The 23,039-nt window shown below is 27.7% G+C and overlaps 1 protein-coding gene across 1 annotated transcript; it reads right to left on the minus strand.

Annotated features, from left to right (window-relative positions):
* Positions 1-16,170: 16,170 nt before the first annotated feature.
* LOC112791751 (cyclin-dependent protein kinase inhibitor SMR6) lies at positions 16,171-17,058 on the minus strand. The gene has a single exon (XM_025834703.3). The coding sequence runs from the start codon at positions 16,689-16,691 to the stop codon at positions 16,323-16,325; it is 369 nt and encodes a 122-aa protein (XP_025690488.1). The 5' UTR covers positions 16,692-17,058; the 3' UTR covers positions 16,171-16,322.
* Positions 17,059-23,039: the final 5,981 nt, after the last annotated feature.

Here is a 23,039-nt window from a genome sequence, read left to right on the forward strand (position 1 = left end):
ACGGTTTGATGATTTAAAAACAACTCAAACTCATGAGTTGAACAAAATCAAGTAAAAAATAACCATATGATCTACGCAATTTGTATTAAAACAAATCGCGCAAAACAACTTGATATATAACGAGTTGTGCTTCAAAAAAGTGACTTGTATAAAAAACAAGTCATTTATAAAAAAAACTCAGAATGAATGAGTTCAACAAAAAAAGGTTTCATTCGAAAATCCTTTCTGCTTGATTGCTCGAGTCCGACTTCATAAAACTCAACCTCGAGCAGGGGCACAATGGATAAAGCAACGAAGTCCGATGGTTATAAAGATGATTTGATACTTTAAAAGGACTCAAAATAAACAATTTGTACTTGAAACAAGTCGTAAGAAATCAGAATAAGTTTCAGAAAGGTGATTTGTATTAAAACAAGTCATGTATCCTCAAAATAACTCGAATTGAACGAGTTGTACGAAACTAGGACAAGAAATATTCTTTGGTTAAATAAGATGTGCTAAAACCAATCATACAGAGCCTACAAGCCCGAGTTCAAATACTCGAATCCAACTCTTAAGAAAAAGATATTGAACTCGAGTAGGGGCACTGTTCATATCCTGACCCAACACTAAGACCCAGGTCCAAATACACCAAAAGGCCCAATCCAAAGATTGGCCTTCGTTATTCACCGACCCCTTCAGAAGAGGTCGGACTCAACACAGACTTCTTTCCAAAGAAGTCGGGCTCAAGAGATAGCTGGCAGATAACACTTATTCAAATAAGTAACTGCCCCTAAAATCTCTCAACCCACTTCTAGAAACCATATCCTAACAATCCCTAGATAAAGGGACGGTTATCCACCTAAAAAGGGGCACTACTCCAACGGTGGTAATTGGTTCACCACTATAAATACACTGACACCGTTTAGGTATCACTAAGTCCCAATATTCTTTAGACCTGCTCACACCCTTGCTAACTTAGACATCGGAGTGTCTTTGCATGTACCACTCCCCATTCTCTCACACTCACAAGTCGGAAGGAGTCTCTAAAAGCACAAACCCGCTCAAAGGCTTCCTCCCTCATACGATTGGACCAACCCAACGAGTCCAACCCATTAACCTCCAATTACCCAACGTAACATAAATATTGTGGTTAAAGTTAATCTCAAATATATATAAATAAGAGGTGTATGTTGTTTGATCCATGTCATTGATTTTACCTAATAAAATAAAAAAGCCCCACTATTTGTAGTCTTAAAGGTAGATGCGATCATATTCCTTTAAATTTGTTATAAATTAAAGTAAATTCAAAAAGCCTGTGTTCACCTTTTACGATTCAATGATAGCTCGAATCCGAACCTTTTCATATGAGCTTTCAGATCAGCTATCATATGCAAATCTTTCTTTTCATTTTGTTGCACCCAACACCGTACCACACACTCAATTGGGTATTAATTCATCTCGATCTCGTTATACTTCAACCCTTAACAAGTCTTGAACTATATTCGATAAATTACTTAGGAGGCAAGATACAGTTGCATGCATGTAAATTTAGTAAATCATGGTAACTAGAAGCACACAAACACGAATTGGGAGATGAATCATTATTTTGTCGTCACATGTATATATGTTCTCTGTCTCTGCATGCCATGATATGTATGACAGCACAAGACAAATAATAATTAAAGCGAAGCAAAAATAATGTGGTATCTACTGATTAACATAACATATATGCATATGCCTAAAGTTATTGATTCTGATGGTGAATCTGAAGGTGGGGGCTATTTAAATGATCATTCATTCACGTGAATGCAGAAATAATAATAATAATTGATTACTAGAGTATCTAAGTTATTATCAACAAAATTAAGAAAATAATATTTAATTTAGAAAACATAAAAATAAATATTTTTAAAATAATTTAAATTTATCAAAAAAAATAAAAATTAAACATCAAATAATTATAATGAAAAGTTGAAAACATTCTCCGCACACATATGACATAACCTAACAAGTAAGTAGTAACTACTGTCCACTGTGTACATGCTGCTCTACGGACTACGCTCTAATAAATATTGTCTTCTTCGGGTCTTCTGTGTACATCCATAAATTTTGTACCAAGTACGGAAGCTTTTGTTAGATTGGAATCCTTTCATTCGTATATATAAGGAAAAGTATTTGGAACTAGGGGTGGCAAGCGGGGAAGTTCGTCCCGCTCCGTTCCGCAAGAAGTCCGCCTTTGGCGGGTTGGCCCGTCCCGTCTCGACTAGTGAGGCGGTCCCAGAATTCTAATCCGTCCCGCCTAACGGTGGGCTGGTGGGCCGGTGGACTAAGCCCGTCAAATATATTTTTTTTTATTTTTAACTATTAAATAATATATATAAAGGCATAAAAAAATCTCTCATATTTTTTACTTTTAACTATTATAATTTCTAAAAGTATAAAAAAATTATAATTTTTATATTCACAAACATTAAAGTCTTTGTAATTATAAATATCTAATAAATATAATTATAAACCAAGTTTTTATCCAAAACATAATTATAAATATTGTCTCTAAAAAATAAATAAATATAATCCAAAACACTCAATTTTCATCTTCATTCTCTTGTAAGTTGGGTTGGGAAAAAGTTGAGTTTTGGCAAAAAATTGTAAAAATACCCCTTGCTAAAAAATACTAAGCCCGGCGGGAAAACCCGCCCCGCCCCGCCAAAACTCGCCGTTTAAGCGGTGCGGGTTAGGCGGACTTTTACTATTTGGCGGTCCCAATTTTTTAGCCTAGCCCGCCTTTTTTGGCGGGTTACGCAGGCCGACCCGGCGGATTTAGGCCCGTTTGCCACCCCTATTTAGAACCAAGAAGTTACCAACCAAAATCTAAACAAAACCACATTAATTTATATTAATAATTAATTTTAAATTTTTTAAATTTAAAATTTAAAAAATTTAAAATTGATTAACTAAACCTAATTGAAACCTATAAAAATCTTCCTCTTCTCTCTCACATTAATCTACCCACCTCTAACAATCACACACACAGACCTCTCTCTCTTACTGTCAAGCCCTCTCCGCCTCTCTACCGCGACCCACTCCTCTGATCGCTTCCGCTTCTATTTTGTAGCAGTGAACATAACATTCCAAAACACAGCACGACCAAGCAAGCACCAAGCAATTGCCTTTAGAAGCGGAGCCGACTTATCAGCCTTCTTCTACATGTGCAGCTTCGAGGGCTACCAAGACACTCTACGCCCATTTCATGCGTCAATTCTACAACGACTGCCACATTTATGGCACCGTTAATTTTATTTTCGGTAACGCCGCTGTAGTCTTCCAAAATTGCAACATCTTCCCCCGCCTTCTTATGACCGGCCAATTCAACTCAATTACTGTACAAGACAAAACCATTCCCAACCAAAATACCGGAATCTCCATACACAACGCAACAATTCGACCCGCTGACGATTTGGCCCCTCGCGTTGGTGTTGTGAAAACGTACCTTGGTAGGTCGTGGAAGCAATACTCGAGGACGATTTTATCAAAAGAATATAAAAAAATATTTATTTAATATGAAAAAAATATCCTAATACTTAACAAAAGAAATATCCAATTATATTTTAGCAAAAATAATTAACTATCTATAAAATTTAAAAAAAAATATGAAATTCTTAAAGAAATAGACACATTCACATTTGCAATACAAAAAAATTCGAAAAATATATAAAAGAACATCCATTTAGTATGAAAAAGAAACATTCTGATACTTAATAGAAGAAACATCTATATATATTAACTCGTAGAAATTTTAGATTCACCAAAAATATTTTGACTGATTTTTTGCTAATACCCTTTTGGTTCCCTAACATTGCTCTACAAATAAATTCTCACTCTGCATGCTTTCGAATTATATATATATATATATATATATATATATATATATATATATATATATAAACTTCTCTTATAGATGAATTTATTATGTTTAATTTGAAAGTTTATTATAATAAAAATTAATTTTAATATACTATAAAAATATTTTACATACAACTATATTTAATTATATTTGTTTTTTTAAATAATAATTTATGCAATTAATGTAAAATTAATTATTTTTTATTAATATAATATTATGTGATTAAATATATTTATAAAATTACTTTATATTAACAATACATCAAAATTAAATTCTTATTATAATTAGTAAATATTTATTAATAAGTTCAAAGTATGCTTGATCTGATAATCTTAAAATAAAAAAGGTGGTTTAATAAATGGTCATAGTAAAATAAAGTATTGGTTTAATAATAAAATTTAATTTTAATGCACCATCAATTTTATACATATATTTAATTATATAATTTTAAATGATTATTTAGAATAATAAATATAATTGAATAATTATATAAAATATTTTACATTGTTAATATATTAAAATTAAATTAATAGTATAAAATAAAATAAAATAAAAAGTTGTGTAAGGTCATTTTTGGACAGGTCTATATTGTTCTTATAGACTAATAGACATATATTTTAATGCTCACCTAATAAGAATGTAATAATAATTTTCATATTAATTAGATTGCTTTTAAAATAGAAAAACTAATTATTTATACTCATAAATTTTATGAATGATAACAAAAATATTTGTTAAAGAAAGAAATTAATGTACTTATTATTGAAGATGGATTCCGTATGATAAATATATTCAAATTTTAAATTTTTATCTTTTTAATAAAATTTTTAATTTATTCTATCTTCTACCTTCAACTTTAATTCTATCACTATCTATTTTTTTTCAAATATCTTATTTTTACATTTCTCCATTCCACTACTTTAACCATCTTTTCTACTATTCCACCACCACCATCATGACGACATTAACATCATCACGACAATCATCATCAACAGCATCTTTATTACTCCTTCTCTTAACATCATTTCTTTTGTAATCACGATACTTGCATTCGATTCAAGCATTAAACCAAAAATTAGTTGTTTAATACTGAAAACTAAAAATTTGACCAGTGGATACCAAGCAAAAACTAATATACCTTGACCTCCTTCTCTCTAGATACAGTCCTTTCATGATTATTGATGGTAAAAAAATGGTGGCTAACCTTTATCTCCAACCTTTATCTCTCTCTTTTTTTTTTATCCCAAAATTTTTAAAATCCTTCATTAGCACCACCGTTATTACTTGCACTGCCATTACCACTATCAACACACAAAACCTGGTGGCCATGGGCTCTCTCCAATGACGACTCCAAGCTCTACTCAGCACTGTCGATCAATGGAAAAATGGACTGTCGGTGGAGTATCTTCATGCCATTTTGTAGGGGTGAACACGGGTAGCGAGTACTTGATTATCCATCCAAATTCGAACCGAATCAATTAAATTGGTTCTGTAACCAATGGATAATTAGGTGTAACCCGACTAAACTGATGACCTTTGTTAATGATTGGTTCGGATATCAGTTTTGGGGGTGGGGAACCCAAACCAACTCGTAAACCCGATCATATATTAATTAAATAATATATATATATATATATATATATATATATATATATATATATATATATATATATATATATGGCTTTTAGTGAGTTTTCCAACTCGTAACCCTAACACTGTTTTACAAGTGGCGCCCTCTTAGGCTCTCAGTCTCTCACCCCATGGAGTAAACAAACCCAAAAATCCTAGCAGAGACAGAGCTTCCTCCCACCTCACCGTTACTCACGCAACTAACTTCTCCATCAGGCGTTAGGTGCATCGTCTTCTCCATCTTGTCCGCGTGGGACCGTCAAGCACATCGTCGTCCTGGTAGCAACAGCGACGCAGCAACCAACTTCCTCTCCATCGTCGGCATCTCCATCAGCATCGTCGTCCGGGATTTCCTCTCCAATAGTCAGCTTCATTTTCGGTCAGTCGTTTCCTCTCCAACAGCCAGCTTCCTCCAGACTCCAGCGTCGTCTTCTCCAGTCACTTAGTCAGGTTAGCGTATAACTTTTGGGAAATGTTATATGTTAAAGTGTTGATTATTTTATTTTCTGTTCAATTTTTGAAATTATACATTCTTAGTTCTTGTTGAATAAAGCTCTTGATCACTCTGAATCAATCCTCTTTGAGACCTAAATTGAAGTTAAATATACATTTTTAGTCTCCTGTTGTTCAATCCTCTTATTCACTCTGAAGCAATCCTCTTGTTCAATTTTTTAAATTGTACATTCTTAGTCCTCTGTTGTTCAATATATTTGGAGTTAAACATCCAAATTGATTAGGCTATCACCACTTCTATTTTAGGGACATATTGCTTGTAATGTTTATAAATAATCTGGGTTCAATGTTGGATCAGGATCGCCTGTGTTGTTGTAATTGTATAATCAATTAAGTGATTAACAAATATTCTGTAGTAAGGTTTTCTAATTGTACTAATTGGTTAATAACTTATTATAATACTTGTACTAATTAATTAATGTCAAGATCAGATAAAATACATGACTTCTCTGATTTTATGAAATAATAATATATAGAGTTTTGCTAATAATAAATATCCTAAAAATTAATATTGAATATCTTTATAAATTTGATGGATCTGTACTTATTTTATGTATTTTGCAGATTCAAAAATTGGGAAAATTAATTCTAAAAGTGATATGGTTGTTGAAAGTACTTCTTCTCCAAGTGCAACCACTCTCGCTGTTATTGACGATGATCTTTCTGGTGGAACATCGCAAATTTCAGCTCCTCCACCATTGTCTACCTCAAATCCTTCATCAGAAACACAGACCGAAGCTATTGGAGCTACTGGTGAGCCTCTAAAAAAAATAAAACGTAAACCCAGTAGGGCACCTAGTTTAGTATTTGTGCTCATTTTTCTAAAAATTCTCAAAAAGAAGCATGCTGCAATTATTGTAAAAAAAAATATGCATGCAATAGTTCTAATCATGGTACAACAAACTTGCATAAATATTTAAGAATTTGCACTAAAAATTCTCATAAGCAAGTTGAAAAGGGACAAAAAATTATTGCACTTGGAAGGCAATTTGAGGATGACCCTAATGCAGTTACTATGAAGCTTGTTGATTTTAATCAAGAGGAAACTCATCTTACTCTTGTAAATATGATAATTGTTGATGAACTTTCTTTTAAATTTGTTGAGGCTCAAAGTTTTAGACAATTTATGAGTAAAACACAACCTAGGTTTAAGGTTCCTTCCCGTTGGACAATTGCTAGAGACTGTATAACTTTGTTTAGATATGAGAAAGAGAAGTTGAGAAATTTGTTATCTAAAAATCGTCAAATAGTTTTCTTTATTACCGATACTTGGACCTCAAATCAGAATTTGAATTATATGTGTGTGACTGCGCATTATATTGATGAGCCTTGAACATTGCATAAAAAAATATTGAATTTTGGTTTGATTACTGATCATAAGTGTGAGACTATAGGGAGAGCCTTAGAACAGTGCTTGCAAGAGTGGGATATTAGAAGGATATGTTGTGTAACTATTGACAATGCTAGTGCTAACGGTATTGCAATTTCATATTTATTTAGAGACATGGGTGATTGAAATGGGTCAACATTATTAAATGAAAAATTCATGCATATGAGATGTTGTGCTCACATATTAAATCTAATTGTCGGTGATGGTGTGAAAGAGATTGATAGCTCAATAAATAAAAACAGAATTGCATGCAAATTTGTTAGGTCATCTCCTACTAGGATGCAAACTTTTAAGAGGTGTGTTCAAGAGGCTAATATAACTTGTAAGACTAGTGTAGTGTTAGTTATGCATACTAGGTTGAAATCTATCTATTTGATGTTAGAAGTTGCTGAGAAGTTTGAATCGACTTTTAGTCGACTTAGTTATCAAGACTTATTTTATTGTTGGCGCTTGAGTTTGAAGGAAGACCTCCTGATGCTAATGATTGAAAAAGGACATGTGTGTTTGTGAAGTTCTTGAAAATATTTTATGATGCAACTCTTACTTTTTCTGATTCTTTAAATGTTACATGTAATAATTTTTTTAATAAATTGTGTAATATTCAAAAAACTTTGAATAAGTGGAGAAAGAATAATAATGTTGGTTTGTAAAAGATGGCGACACAAATGAAAATGAAACTAGATAAATATTGGGAGAATGATGGCATAAATTACTTTTTTGTGGCTATTTTTTTATTTTCGTTACAAGTATGAGTATGTTGAGTTTTGTTTTAATCGGGTGTATAAGTTGAATCAAGCCAAAGATATGTTGAAAAAATTGAAGGATATCATTCATAAGCTATTTGAGTATTATTCCATAATATATCCCCTTTTGGATGGTAGTTCTTCTACTAGTTTTAATTCTAGTATTGCCTCTCATGATCATGGGGTTGGTGGTGAAAATGCAAATGAGGAGGAAGATGACTTTAAGGATGAGTTTAGATTGAGGGTTAAAAAAAAGCAAGGTGAGATCAAAAGGAATGAGTTGAAAAGATACATGAAAGATGATGTGGAGGATAACATTTCCAGTTTTGACATTTTGCGTTGGTGGAAATTGAATTCAATGAAGTATTATGCTCTTACTTACATGGTTAGAAATTTGTTGGCTATTCCCATCTCTATTGTGTCATTTGAGTCGGTATTTAGTACTAGTGGTCGTGTGCTTGACCAATTTAAAAGCTCATTAAGTCCTTCTACTATTGAGTCTCTAAATTTGCTCACAAAATTGGCTGAGGACTCAAGAGCAAGAGCAGATACATTATTTAAAGTAAGAATTTGAGGATCAAGAAAAATTTGAATTAAGTAACTATTTTTAAATTATATTTTTTAAATCATTATGTAATTGTTGTTATTGTTGAGTCTTTAATAATAATTTAATTACTGTTAATGCAGAATTTTCAGCTATAACAATATCTAATCAAGTCATTGGAGTTGATGTTGTTTACAGCAATTTGAGGTTAACATTTTTCACTAATTATTTGTTTGTTGAGTTACTTTCAATTAATCAATTTCATATATTAACATTAGCTAATTATATGCTGATTTTTCGAAGGTCACGATTTCTCTCTTGAACATGCTTAATTGGTTGATAGAATGAAGGATTATGAAGTGAAGACTTTGAAAACTAGACAAATATTTCTATTGCACTTTTGTATTTAACTTCTAATAATGTTTAGATTTTAATGTGTTTTGATTTTAGCTTCTTTGAAAGATTATTCACTAGACTTTTGTATTTAGTTTCTAATATTTCTATTGCACTTTTGTATTTCTATTAGACAAAGATTATTCACTATTAATATGCTTGGATTTTAATGAGCTTAGTTTTTAATGTATTTAGTGTTTAATATATTTGGATTATTTTTATTGGCTCAGGATTCGGTGGTCCCAGAACCTTTGGACCACTTAATGGTCCCATTAAAAAACATGTTTTTAGAGTTTTTTAATAATTGCTACATAGTCTTTGAACTAATTTTAATTACAAATTAACCCCATATATTTTATTTAATTATAAAAATTATTTTTATTTTATAAATTATTATTTTATCAATTATCTATTATATTTATTAATAATCAAATACAAAACAACAACCAATTATATACTCTATTGATCCTAATAAAGTTTTTGGCCATTCCAATCGATTAAAATATTAAATTTGATCTCGTGACGTTCGTCCATGGCTTCCAAATCGTGTTTCCTTGAAATTCAATCGATTGATTTATCAAAACAATCGATTGAATTGTAACTCAATCGATTGAATTACAGTGTATCACAAAACAATCGATTGAAATTGTTAGGTAGAATGGTTTTTACTTAAACCAATCGATTGTTTATACTTTCCAATCGAATGAATGCCCAAAAACAATCGATTGTTTTTGTTACTCAATCGATTAAATTCACGAAAACAACATGAATTTGCCAAATACAATCGATTGGAAAGTGATGACATTGAAGTTTTAGCCAAATTCAATCGATTGGTAATGTCATCCAATCGATTGGAAGGTGATGAAATTGAATTTTTTGCCAACTTCAATCGATTGGTAATGCTACCCAATCGATTGAAATGTATCCTGCGTCTATTTCAATCTTGTTATCTTTTTAAAAATTATCTTATTATTCATCTATCTTATCTTTAAAATTCTATCTTCAATTTTTGCTGTTTTATTTTGATGTAGATAAAGTAATCTTATCTTTTCCTTAATATTAACATTATAAATTGGTGAATAATCCATCACTAATTATTCAATCCCACCATTAAAATCGTGTATCATTTTCTTTGATTATAAAAAATTTAATTGTTTTTCTTTGGAACATCTATCTACTCAATATCCAATTTTTTTTAATTTTTTATCCGTCTATTTAATATCCACTATTTCTTCATCGTTAATCACCGTTGCAGTAATCAGCAAAGGTCCAATCAAGTTTTTCATTGTAGTGTTCAAAAAATAAACCATCGTTTTGATTACAAAATCGAGGTCAGTGAATAGAATCTTTAATTTTGCAATTATTCGTTTCGATACTTTATTTGTGAAATTGATTGTGTAAGAAAAAAATTTTTTTTATCTTTTATTAATTCACAAAAATTGAGAAATACTAAAAAATAAATAGATGTTATTATTTTTTATTATTAATTAATTAGCTAGTAACAAGGGATGAACCTAGAGGGGGCAAGTAGTGGCCTGGACACCCCAAAATTTTAAGAAACTATACTTATTTATAACAATTTATATTAGGAATACAGAGGGTTTGGTGTCGAATATTTTTTCCTATTTTACCCCTATGTTTATAATCTAAAACAACATACTTAATCACGTACTCACGTTCTGTAAATTTTGCATTAACCCATGATAGAATGATGTAACTGCTTGTTAAGATATTCTTATTGGATGTAAATTATTGTTACAAATATTTTTATTAAGATATGCTTTGAATGAATAAAAGTAGAATAGTTCAATAAGGATTAATTTAAAAAAAAAATTTACACTAATAAATTTTCTCTTCAAATTATTAACGTACTTTTTTAATATACTCTAAGTACCTACACAATATATAATATCAATTAGCGTTCAAATTTAAGTTCCAATATTATTATTAACGAGAGAGGTTTATTCATTTTTTAAAAAATTTACACACAATAAGTTTTGTATCAATATATCATGATTCATTTTAAAAATAATATTTATTCATCTAAGTTATAGAGTGTCTTGAAAAATCATATTTAAATAATTTTTTTATTTTTTAACTATTTTATATTTTTAGATTGAAAACTTTATATTTTTTATTCAAGCTTTATTTTTATATTTTATTTTAATTTTCTTATTCAAAACTATTAATATGAATTTTTATTTTGTAGGATAAATAAAAAGATGAAATTTTTTTAATAAATTAAATTATTGAAAAACTTACTTATTATAAAAGAAATTAAGTATATTTCTTGATTATAAGAATACATATAATTCACTTTTGAATATAATCAAAATAAATATAAGTTTATTTAATTTTTTAAAATTTACATTAATTATTAAAATTATAACATAATGAATGTACTCCTATACAAATTTATTCTTATTTTTGTGTTTTATTTTAATTTTGTTAAACAAAAAAGTTTAAATATTATTTACTTTTAATTGGGTAGCATTACCAATCGATTGAAGTTGGCAAAAAATTCAACTTCATTACCTTCCAATCGATTGGATTACATTACCAATCGATTGAATTTGGCTAAAATTTCAATGTCATCACTTCATGTTGTTTTCGTGAATTCAATCAATTGAGTAACAAAAACAATCAATTATTTTTGGGCATTCATTCGATTGGAAAGTATAAACAATCGATTGGTTTAAGTGAAAATCATTCTACTTTACAATTTTCAATCGATTGTTTTGTGATACACTGTAATTCAATCGATTGAATTTCAAGGAAACACGATTTGGAAGCCATGACGAACGTCACGAGATCAAATTTAATATTTTAATCTATTGGAATGGCCAAAAGCTTTATTAGGATCAATAGAGGATATAATTGGTTGTTGTTTTTGTATTTGATTATTAATAAATATAATAGATAATTGATAAAACAATAATTTATAAAATAAAAAATAATTTTTATAATTAAATAAAATATATTGGGTTAATTTGTAATTAAAATTAGTTCAAGGACTATGTAGCAATTATTAAAAAAACTTTAAAAATATGTTTTCTAATGGGACCATTAAGTGGTCCAAAGGTTTTGGACCACCGAATCCTGAGCCATTTTTATTGATGTTACATGTTTATTGTACTTGTTGAATTTTTAAAATAATTTTTTTTATGAATTTCAAAGTCATTGGGTACCCAATTAACCGAATCAAATCAATCCGTTTTTAATCGATTTAGTTTGGTTCGGATACATGCACAAAAAATTATAAATTCGAACCAAATCAAACTAATTACATTTTGATCAGTTCGGTTTTAATTTCACCTTGAATCCAAACCAAATCGATCCGTACTCGTCCCTACTATTTGGTGGGCATGGAATCGACTTGGCTTCTGTCTGACGAAGCAAACTTGTCGGGCGCAGGTGGCAATGGAGCAGGTCACAAAAAAGAGTGAATTCCTGGATCTCTGAGTTTCTACGCAATTATTTTGTCTTTAAATACTCTGAAATCAGGAGGCATGGTGGTGATGGTAGGAGTTTTAAAAATTAAAAATAAAGAGTAGAATAATTTAAAGATTTTATTCAAAAATCAACAAAATTTTAAATTTTAATATTTTGTAGTACGAAATTTATTTTTAATGAGTACAACATTAAATCATTTGCTAAATTGGATATATATATATATATATATATATATATATATATATATATATACTGGTTCTTTAATTTATATATGTAGGGAGCCCTTTTCCATTGTTAGTAGCTTGTATGCACGACCGCAGTGGCAGTCAGGCAGTGTTTATAATCAGAACACGTACAATTAATTTGAGTTTAGGGTACAAGGGTTTAATATATTGATACATTTATTTGACAAAGACGAAAATTTAAATTATTATTCAATTAATTTCATCATATAAATATCTTTGAAAAGTATATCTGACTAAAAATTTTTAAAAACATAATTTTTTAAATTTTTACTATATTAAATATATTAAAAACTTAAGAAGTTCTATTATTATATTTTTTACATGTGTATTTAGAGTTTAGAATACATTTTAGCCACGTCTATTTTTTTTCCGATGATTTTAACTTAGACTATTGTAAAATAGAACAATTTTGTCTATTATCCGACTAATTTATTATTATTATGTCAATAAAAGTATTTGACTAAATTAATTTAAATCAAAGGGCTTACAAAACGAAATATACGATGGAATAACGAACAATAATACATCAAAATTATTAATAATAAATTGTTTATGTTAATGTAGGTATAGATTTTTTAAACGATCATTGTCTCACAGCATATATATTTTTCAAATTAAAATATTTAGTTTTGAATGAGTCGTGAGTATTATTAATTATTTATTTGTTTTTGGAGAACTAGGAGTCTACCATGCAACATGAAAAGATTTTCAGAAAGATAACGTACAAAAAAATAATTTATTAGGTGTACATTAAAATCAGTTGTTAAATTTAATAATTAATATAAAATATATATAAAAATATATAATATACGTAAAAATAAATTAAATTATATAAATATTAATATACAAATATATGATAAGTGATTTTAAATTATAAATATCAATTGTTTTCTCCCGTATTAAACTACAGTCATAAAGTAGCGTTTGTTTTGAGGTACTGAGACAAAGACGGAGATATTGAGATTCAGTGTCATGTTTGTTGGTTCAGATACTGATACTAAAATTACTGTCTCTATTTTTAAAATTTCAATATTTCAGTATCTCTAAAATATGAGAATTCAGGAAATTAAAATTTGTAGAGATGGAGACCGAAACTTTAATAACATTTTATACATAAAATATCCTCATTTCAATTAATTAATTCCAATTTTACCCTTTGTACAAATTAAATTAAAGTTTTATTCTTGTTTTAATTTCTGTCTTTTATTTTACACCAAACAGAATATTAAAATTTATTTCAATTTCTATCTCAGTCTCAATCTTTCCATCTCTGTCTTTCCACTAAACGCTACCTAACGGAATTGGAAAAGGTTAAAAAACAAATGTTCCCCATTATTGGTGCAACTCTATTTTATTTTTACTATAATTAATATACAGTTTTCTTTTATAAATCACAAGGTAGTTCATGGTCCTTAAACCACCAACCAAGCCAAATCTTCTGGTATCTTTAAAATAAACAGTTAGTGGATAAAAAATAACTAATTTGCTAAAATTAATGCACATCATGCGTGTCTTTGTACCAATCAAATTTGGTTATGACCATGTGGTCTCCATATAAAATGAGACTGAATTGTGGATTAGTATAAGTATAGTAGTACTAATAAATAATAAATATAATTCAACAAAACCAAACAAAATCTTCTAGTTTTTTCTTTATTTAGACCTGTTTGATGAATGCTTTCCGATCCCAAGAAACCATTGTTTTAGATATTAGGTGAACTTCTTCTAGCTCATTCCCCACTTTAATTAGTAAACTAGTGATGACTATTTAAGTTGATGATAAACATTCCATATAATATATAGTAGTAGTAATAGGTGATAACGAGAAGATAAGATAACAATGAGTTGGAAATTATTATGATAGAGTTTCAGTGTGGCAATTATTGGGCATGAGAAACTCTTTCGGCTTTAGAGGAGAAGTGATAGAAAAAGAGGGCCGTTCAAAACTAGCATAGGATTCTAATATTTTCCCTCCACATGTGCTTTGTCGCTATATTCATATGAGTCCATCCATGAACTAACTTATAATATATCACAAAAGCATTATAGAGTACCTTCCCCACTATCGATACACCAAGTGGGTGGGGGTCATTAGAGACACATAATATGGTTTTTTATGCATATCAAATCGAATTGTTCATGTTTATAAGAGTAGTAGTACTATAGTCAACTAACTAGGATTGAACTAATAACTTGGTGCAAACTTCTTTTTATGATAGGAATTTTAGACCTTACTCTGCATTGAATATTGTGCAAAAGAAGTACTTTTTTTTTTCATATATATGGAGATGTGGGGCATATTGTGTGCAATTCTCTCGTGTATGTGCTACCCTAACTAGTAAAAAAAAATAGAGAGCCAATTATAGTATAAATTAATTTTTTTATTTTAAAATTTAAAAAAATAAGATAGTGGAGAGTTATTTTTTTATTTTATTGTATAATAAACTTATTTTTTAACTAGTTGGTTAGAATTCACTTCACTTCTAATTGATTATCTAAATGGGTAAAAAATGTGAAAATTCAGGTGCAGTCGACTTCGTGTGAAGTTAATAGCTGAGAGTCGTTGGATGAAAATTTAGTCAAATCAATCAAATCATCTAACGACTCTCAAGTATCAACTTCACGTAAAGTCGCCTTAACCTAAATATTTAGGTAAAAAAAAAAAGTCATTTACTTTAATGTTTGAACTGGTACGCAAAAGATCATGAATGTATAATACTAGGACGAGTAATTTTAGTCAAAACAACAAGATCATGCATAAAGTATGTTATTTTTGTCTTTTGAAGTTTATTTTTTTATATTTTTAATTTATACTAAAATTATTTTTAAATATTAATTCTATCTAAAATATTAGGAATAAAATAAAATTTATATAAAAGTAATTTTAACACAAATAAAAAATATATATTAAGAAAAAAATTGAATAAAATTAAATCATATAGATATTCTTAAAAAAATTGTAAACAGGAAAAATATATATTTTATCGATTTATCGTAAAATAATAATTAATATTAAATAAATTATAAGAGATAAAATATTAAATAGTGAAATTTGTGAAAAAGAATATGAAAATAGGAGTTAGGGTGGGGCTTATGATGGATGAGAGTGAAGAATGAGATAGGAACCGTGCAGCATCTGCCTAACTCTTTTGAAAAGGATTGTACCTCCCAACTTGCAAGTTTTGGATCACATTCTTCTCTTATATTTGACTTCGTATCTCTCATCATGTCTCTATTTTTTATTTTTTATTGTACGCGTGTTTGTGAACAGTAGTCACACATCATAGTCATCCATACATGGATATGGATACTAGGTTGAAAGTTGAATACAATCTCCATAAATCGCTATGGTAAAGAAATAAAACTAGCAACAGTTAATTAAGATACAATTTTTATTAATTAATTTGTTTTCCCTATACAGAATAGTCCTAATCTCCGATCCTCTAGTTAGGACTAAGGAGAAGTAAGGTAGACATAACAGAATGAAATGCTAGGTAGGTAGGTCTAAGATTGATGATTTTAATTCTCAACTAACATGGCGGATGAAGACGGTTTCTAAGTCAGGTGGGTTGAAGAACTCTCTGATAACACCAACACCACGGAAATTATTGCACTTTGAAGAAGGTTTTCGCTTCTTCTTTGGAGCAGGTGGGCACGTTAATATTCTTGGGATTCTTGATTCAACACTTGTTGGGGTTGTTGTACACTCAGCATCCTCTGCTTCTGCTCCTGTCTCTGCTTCTTCTTCTTTCTGATCCCTGTCAATGTCAAGGGTAGTGGTGTTTATTGGTTTCAATGGTGCACGCAAAGAGATTCCAGCGATGACCCATTTTCTGTTACTGTGATCTGAGTCGAATCCTCCGTCTACTTGCGCCGCCTTCTCGGAGAGTCCCATGTTGTTCACTCACACACACGAAAAGAGTAAGAAAAAGAAAGTGTTTATATGTGTGAAGAGTATATATGTAAAGGAAGGGAATATATATAAGAATAAAGATGTTTTTGTGTTTAATTTCTTTTTGGTTTCTTTTTGAATTTTGAGTGAGGAAAGTGTTAAACTGATGAAAAAAGAGGAACGGATAAAAGCAAGCTAAGGGTGTTGGTTCAAAGGAAGAGAAAGAAGAGAATAGAAGGATGAGGATAAAGAAAAAGAAGAAGAAGAGTGGAGAGTGGAGAGTGAAGAGAGTATAATAAATGAGGTTGAAAAATTGAATACGTTGAATGAATGAATGAATGTTGAAAGAAGTTAAAGGCCAATGAGGGAAGGGAGGGAAAGGGAACCCGAGGAAGAGAGCAGGAAACCCAAGCTCGTGACATAAGCAACCACTCTATACCCGACACCTAATTCAATTCAATAATTAAATTATACCACGGATTATTCAAGATAAATGTTATTCAATAATTGTGTATTAGGCATCTCCAAACTTAATCGGTACATCGGGTAATGCACTAGTCATACTTAAAATAAGGGTAAACTATTAAAACTGTATTCGAAAAATTTTTGTGTTGATAAAAAAAGATTTTAAAAGATGTAAAAGATAAAATAATTTAAAAAAATTTAAAATTTGATAAAAATATCTAAACATAAATATATGATGTCATAATGAACAAAAAAATTTTAATGATAGTGACAGAGAATTTCAATGGCATTTTTTTTTATCCAAAATTCTTTTTATAACCGTTCATTTATCGCTAATAATGAGGTTTAATAACTTTCTTTCTTTTTTCAATCTAAAACTCTTTTCGTATCTTTGCTTTTGTAGATTTTGTAGTTGAAGAAGATAAATCAGTGGTGTCTGAGTGAGATTTGAAGGTATAATTCGGAAAAAGAATTGTTGAACAGAAAGGCGTACTATCTCTTGTATATAGAACGAACTCGTAAGAAAGCGGGGGATGAGAAAAGGCAAGGATGCGATCGATAAGCCTCTAAAAAAGAAAGTGAAGATGCGATCGATGAGCCTTTGAGAAAATTTGCAGCCACGGTGGTATCACTGATATGACGAAGGTGTAAGAAAAAAAGTGGAGATAGTGATGGTGATAATGAAAACCTTCTATGATTGTTCGATAAGGAAAGTAATAAAGAAGAAAGTAAAGGATGTGATTTAAGGAAATTAGGGTTTAGGATTCTTTCTCTTTCACTACTTTCGATTGTTAGGTCAGCGTCTTTTGTTTATTATAACATCATACTTTTTACGTTTGAGTGTTTTTGTTAAATTTTAAAACCGAAAATTATTTTATTTTTCATTTCTTTTAGAATTTTTTTTGTCAGTATCAAAATTTTTTTAATATCATTTTGATAATATATTCTTAAAATACAGATGTATATATTTATTGTCAATTTGGTTATTTGTATTCTAAGAATATATTTTAATAGTATAATAGTAAAAAAATTAAATATATATTCAATATATTATCAATAAAAAAATATATTTTAGTAAAATATTTTTTATATAAAAATATTAGACGGTCAAGTATTTTTTAAACTAAGTCTAATTAATTTATACTCTATATATGCACATTCTTTTCTTATATGTCTTATTCGTAGTAACTTTCATCTACATTGTCTTTAATTTTTCTTCTTTATTTAATAAATAATGGTAATTGGCATGTGTTCTTTGATACAAACTTTTATCTATATATACACCCTAATCAATAAAGTAAATTTTTTTCTAATATAACAGATTGATTTATTATTCTAATTTATTTCTACCAAAAATATATATGATAAATTACAATATACATAAATAACTAAACTTTCTAATTGACATTTTTATATATAACTTATGTTGACTGTTATTATCATTGCATATTCTCTTTTTATGCATCATCATACGTTTTTTTTAAATATAAAAAAATAAAAAAATAAAAAAATAATATAACAATATTTATGTTTTTATTATGAATAAAGTATTTATTATCAAGTCAGAAATTCACTAAAATAAAAGATAACTATGTAAAATTAAAAAATAATATATATTTGTCATAAATACTATGTCATCATAAAGAATTTCAATATCATTTCTGAATTTTGACTATTAAAAATTTATTTTTTGTATTCTGTATATCCCCGTTCAAAAATCAATTACTTAATATAATATATATTAATATCTTAATTATTATTTTTTTATAAATGTATCCATATTTAAATAAGTAGTCACATTTACATAAATATAATTATAATAATTCTTGTGTAAGAATACATACACATATTATGTGAAACATAATTAAATAGTTTAATATATTTAACTAAACTACTTATAAAATACACATTTATATTTTAATTATGGTCTTTATAACTATTTTTTTAACACATTGATCAACTTACTTTTTCCTATATACGAAATTATTAATTGTGAATTCAATTTCGAATTTTCAACATTTTTTGTTTGAGAAAGCTTTTAATTGTTGAACTACTAACTAAAATAGAATTAGACTATCCTTTATAACGACAATTACAGGATCGGAGACCAGTGTATACCAAGGGGGAATCTCCCAAAATTCAGATCTATGTAGCATTAATATTTTTTTGAGTTATCGTATTTGTGTGGGCACGATATTCATCGACTAGTCTGACATGCGTATTTATCGTATCCAACTGTATTTTAATAAAAAATAAAAAATCTTTTGGATACACTTGGATACACGTAAATATTATTACATGTTAGTGTATTTAATTTTATTCTTAACATATATTTTTAAAATAAATTTAGAAATAGTATATATTATTATTTATTAAAATAAAAAATATTTTAAATATTTTATATTATTAAAATAACATATTAAAAACAATTAAAAAATTAATTTATGTTCTAATCTATTCTATTATATAAAAATCGAATGTCTGCACTTAATGATGGAGTTGACGTGGCATATTCTGGAGAGTGTTTCCCAATTTAATTATTTTAACTCATTCAATACAATTTATTACTATGACTTAATTATATCAGCTAATTAATTTGATTAGATATTTAAATATTAATATAATTTATTATAATATATATTACTTAATTAAATTTATTACATTAATTGTAATTTGTTATATTAGTTAATTAATTTATTCATTTATAAAATCTGAAATAAAATAAATAATTTATTATTTATTCTAATTAAATTTATTAAATTTAATTATACATTATATACGAATTAATAATAATTTTTAAATCACTTTATATTATATATGTATTAACAAAATATTATATACGTCTTAATGTGTTAATTAAATATTATATACGCACAGAAAAATAAATACAAAGATGATTTATATAATATTAATATTACTATATTAGCACGGTGTTTTTTTTTGTTTTGATATCATATAGTATTGATCATGATAATATTATTATATAGTATTATATAAATTTTCTAATATTAGTATAGAAAATTAAAAAATTATTCCTTATGGCAATCATTCTTAGTGGAATAGTGTGTCTCTTATATAGTATTGATAATTGTTGCTTAATTTAAAGTAATTGTATGTTGGTATCTTAAATTTATTTTCAATAATGACCTAAATAGATAAATCTAATTGAATTGAATGATTATATAAAATATTTTATATTATTAATATACTAAAATTAAATTCATTTTTTGGTACCGAATTTTATAGGTAAATTTTATACAAAATTAAATTATTTTTTTATTTGTTTTATCTATGTTACTTTATTTAATTTTAAGTAGCGTCATATTTACAATTACCGTCAGTATGATATTTTATAAAATATGAAAATCAATTTTTTTATAATTTAAATATCAATATTTGAATAGAAGAACTTAACAGACGAGAGAGAGAGAGAAATTTACCTAGAGAAAAAAAACTCGCATGAGAATGGTGGTGACGGGCTCAACAACAACGGTAACGGGATGAGCAGCGATGATGACATAAGCTGTGAACAGTGACGGACCCAGAAAAATTTAGTAATGGAGACAAAAAATATAATAAAATTTAGGTATAGATATTTTTTTTTTGCTTCCCACGATATTCAAAAGTTAAGGACTAATCCGTCATGAATTTGAATTCCATTTAAGAATCTACAATTGGCCGACAACGAGTTGCTATACATACGAGACAGAATTCAAACTCTCAATACTTATTTAAGCTGACGACTAAGTCGATCACTTGATCAATCTAAATTGGTTTAGATATATTCAAAATTTAAAATTAGAACTATCTAATACATATTGATAAGAACTAGAAATATACACACAATCATTATTATAATATTTAAAATAATAAAAATATAATTTCATACGCATAATATAATATTTAAAATAATAATAAAAATTTATAAGGACCTTTTTTATTTTTAACATGATTGAATATTATTTTTTATATATATCTTTAAATAATTATTTTATTTATTTGTCAAATCTACTTATTATAATTTTTATAGTATAAATAAATTTTTTAACTAAAATAATTACAGTATATTAATACATAGATAATATATTTTTATATCTTAAACAATTTTTAAAAAATTACTAATAATTTAAGTTATATTTAATTAGAAAACTAAGTTTTAATTTAATTATTAATTAATTAACTAATATAATATAATTAATTATCACTAATTTTTTAGTGTATTTATTTATTTTTCATACTAAATCAAATTTAACAATATAATTATTATTATGTGTTAAATTTAACAAAATATTTTTTAACATAAAATAGAAAAGAACTATTTATATTTTATTTTGAGACAAATAAAATATAATAAGTGGTATATCTGTATATAAGTATTAATTTTTTTTAAAAAAATTTGTGGGGCAAATGCCCCCTCTATATTAAACGTGGGTCCGTCTCTGGCTGTGAAGGAAGATGGGAGTTGTGAATAGGTAAGCGGTGATGGACTCAGCAACAACATGATAGGAGCTATGCGGTTTTTTGTGAAGAAGTCGAGAATAAGAAGATTTTAGGTGAGGATGATTGAGTTTATCTTGCATGGCTATAGAGTATAGACTGAAGCTATGAATCATGTGTGATGTGAGACGAATCCTAATTCCTAAAAAGTGTTTATATGTATATATTCGAGGTGGGTACACCCTAAACCCGACGATACCTATCTTGAGCAAAATCTGCCCCGACTCGGGTTAAGTTATTACCCTTTCATTCGGGTATAGACAGGTCGGGTACCTGCGTATTCGAAAACTCCTGCCAAGTCTAACCACGTATTGATACTCCTTTTATTAAGGGTTTATCGCTATCTAATGAATTGCTATATACACAATGTGAGATTCTAACTCCTAATAGTTGTTTAAGCGGACGAGTGAGATGATCACTTAACAAACTCAAATTGATTAAGATAAATACTAATTATTTTAATATTTTAATATTAAAAATTTTGAGAGTTTGATTTTAATTATAACTTTATAAAATATTTATAATAATAATTACTATATATATTATTTAATTTTTAATAAATTTTTTAATATAATTTTATGTATTATCCCGTACAAGGTACGGGAACATACACTAGTATCAATTAAATATCAAAATATCTTTATTATTTTTCTAAAGAATACATCATATTTTATATATATTGGTGTCTCTGTGTCTTATAAAATTTTAAAATTCATGTGTCGACGTGTTTCGTGCTGTGTCGTGTGCTGTGTTCGTGTCAGAATCTATGCATCATAGTAGAAAACTAATAAATTATCATAATTGATTGGTAATACTGTTATTAAAAGGCTAAAATACTATTTGTATATTAAAATTGGTCACTAAAATCAGCCATTAATATATTTGTGTATAAATATATGTGTAATTTAATTTATTTTTAATGTATATTTATATTTCAACATATATTTTATACTTATAGTTGATTTTGGTGACTAATTTTAGTGTATACATAGCATAGTTATTAAAAGAAAATTAGAAATTACTTTTGTAATACTATATATTTACACTAATATTTAAATATAAACAATTAAACATTTAAACCACGTTTAACATATATAAGAATCTAACGCAATAAAATTTATCGTAAAACATAATACCTAAATATCCTAACTTTAGAAGTTTAGATTACTCCTACAGACTTTTCTCAACCTATGATGAATAAGTGGTTGTTAAGTTAAAATTCTTAACCCCAAAATATTTAAATATTGATTGTTTTAGAGTTTGATATAGTATTAGTTTTCATTTTAGATTTTATTTTAATATTTTCCTTATCTTATATAATTAGTTAAAAAATTCAATCTTTTTTAAAAAAATTGCATAATATATATTTGTACAAAAATGGTAAAATTT

This window comes from Arachis hypogaea, chromosome 3 (assembly GCF_003086295.3).
Source record: "Arachis hypogaea cultivar Tifrunner chromosome 3, arahy.Tifrunner.gnm2.J5K5, whole genome shotgun sequence".
Lineage (NCBI taxonomy): Eukaryota > Viridiplantae > Streptophyta > Magnoliopsida > Fabales > Fabaceae > Arachis > Arachis hypogaea.